A 1,578-nucleotide genomic window follows, 5' to 3' on the forward strand; every position below is an offset into this window, starting at 1 on the left:
CAAAGATTCCGAAGAAATCTGAAAATAAGAAGGTGAGGGGAAGGAATGGATGCTGGGGTAAAATATGTTCCAATTAGGAGAAACAACCACGCTTTAGTGGCTTCCGAGCCTCAATTGTCGTCACAAAATTGATTTGCGGATGTCCTCCCCAAGGGCAAGTGGAAATCCGTTTGCCCATGACATACAGCTGTTATAGATGTCGTCTTTATTGTTAACAAACAAATAGCTATTCTTCAGATCTTTTAGTGAGAATAAAGGAACAAATAAAGACGACATTTTTGATTTTTTGTTTCATTTGATTGTTATGCTTGGGAATGAGTTTCTTTTAAAGATGATTTAAATTTCTTTTGTTTTTCCAGCTCTGTAAACCAGCGAATGAAAGTATTAGATTATCACATTTTCATTTACACTTTCGAAATACTTTCATAACTTTAGTTTTTGGGGTCGCAGACAATTCAGGAATTGCCATGTTTTTCATAGTTACATTATTTCTCATCGACTTTTGGACAACCGTGAAGGGTCCCCAATTACATATTAATCATTATTCATGAACTCATTTTTAAAACAATGCTACGAATAAATCTTTAAAACGAGGGTAGGATTGAAGGGGGGGGGATAAAGGTTGATATGTAAATTCGGGGAGGGAAAAGATTTTTTACGGTAAACGTCTATCAAGGATTTTTATTTCAATTAATTGAAATTACTAGCAGTGTCTTAATCTTCATTAAAAATGACGATTTAGCAATTTTCTCCTTACATCGAAAGTGGATAAATTATACAGTGAGAACCAGAAAGCAATGGAATTCGTCTTATTTTATTATTCAACTGAAAGGATTGTGTAATTTGCAACTGAACAACTTTTTATAAAATTGCCCTTATTATTTTTAGAGATATATATTAGAGATATCAGTAAAATATGGTTCAAAGACGACATTATGAACTTTGAAGAAAAAGAATAACCTCACAAATTTAAAGATTTAAAAATAAATTTCTTTGTTTTGTTTAGATATTCACTGCATGGATACGCCTAGTAAACAAGAGTTTAGCTCTCAGCTCCGCCTACCTCCTGGTCACACTGCCCCGCCTGTTCTGGAAGGCGTGTCCCGCCCCTCCGCCCAGTGCTCTATCCTGGAGACGGGTGTAGGGGGCGTGTACAGTGTAGAGCTGGGTGGGCTAGAAGGGTGTGGTGTGAGGGAGTGCATTGAACAAGGAGAAACATGGTTATGTCTTCTAATCAGACTCCCTTTACTTCAAGGTTAGTTTATTTTATCCTTTCATTCTTTTATTCTTTTATCATTTCATCCTTTCATCCTTTCATCTATTCACCTATTCATCCTTTCATCCATCTTTTCATCCTTTTATCCTTTCATCATTTCATCCTTTCATCCCTTCATCCTTAATTAATGAATTAATAACTTTTAACTGTGCAGTTTAAAGGCCACATTTCATGTATCTAATATAAAATAATGAATAATATATAATATCATTATGTGCATATAATAAAGGTACACATAATTAACAATTTGAACCCGTGAAACAATCAATTTACAATATTTCATCTGACCTTACACCCCGCAC

The 1,578-nt window shown here is 34.7% G+C and overlaps 1 protein-coding gene across 2 annotated transcripts in view; it reads left to right on the top strand.

Annotated features, from left to right (window-relative positions):
* Positions 1-1,006: 1,006 nt before the first annotated feature.
* Positions 1,007-1,578, top strand: part of LOC111712831 (uncharacterized) — a gene marked incomplete at its 5' end in the record, with an annotated part of 15,863 nt that continues 15,291 nt past the window's right edge. For both annotated transcript variants that reach the window (XM_023487568.1, XM_023487569.1), the window contains 1 exon segment: positions 1,007-1,255. In XM_023487568.1, coding sequence (XP_023343336.1) covers positions 1,007-1,255 — 249 coding nt within the window.

This window comes from Eurytemora carolleeae, unplaced genomic scaffold (assembly GCF_000591075.1).
Source record: "Eurytemora carolleeae unplaced genomic scaffold, Eaff_2.0 scaffold1333, whole genome shotgun sequence".
Lineage (NCBI taxonomy): Eukaryota > Metazoa > Arthropoda > Copepoda > Calanoida > Temoridae > Eurytemora > Eurytemora carolleeae.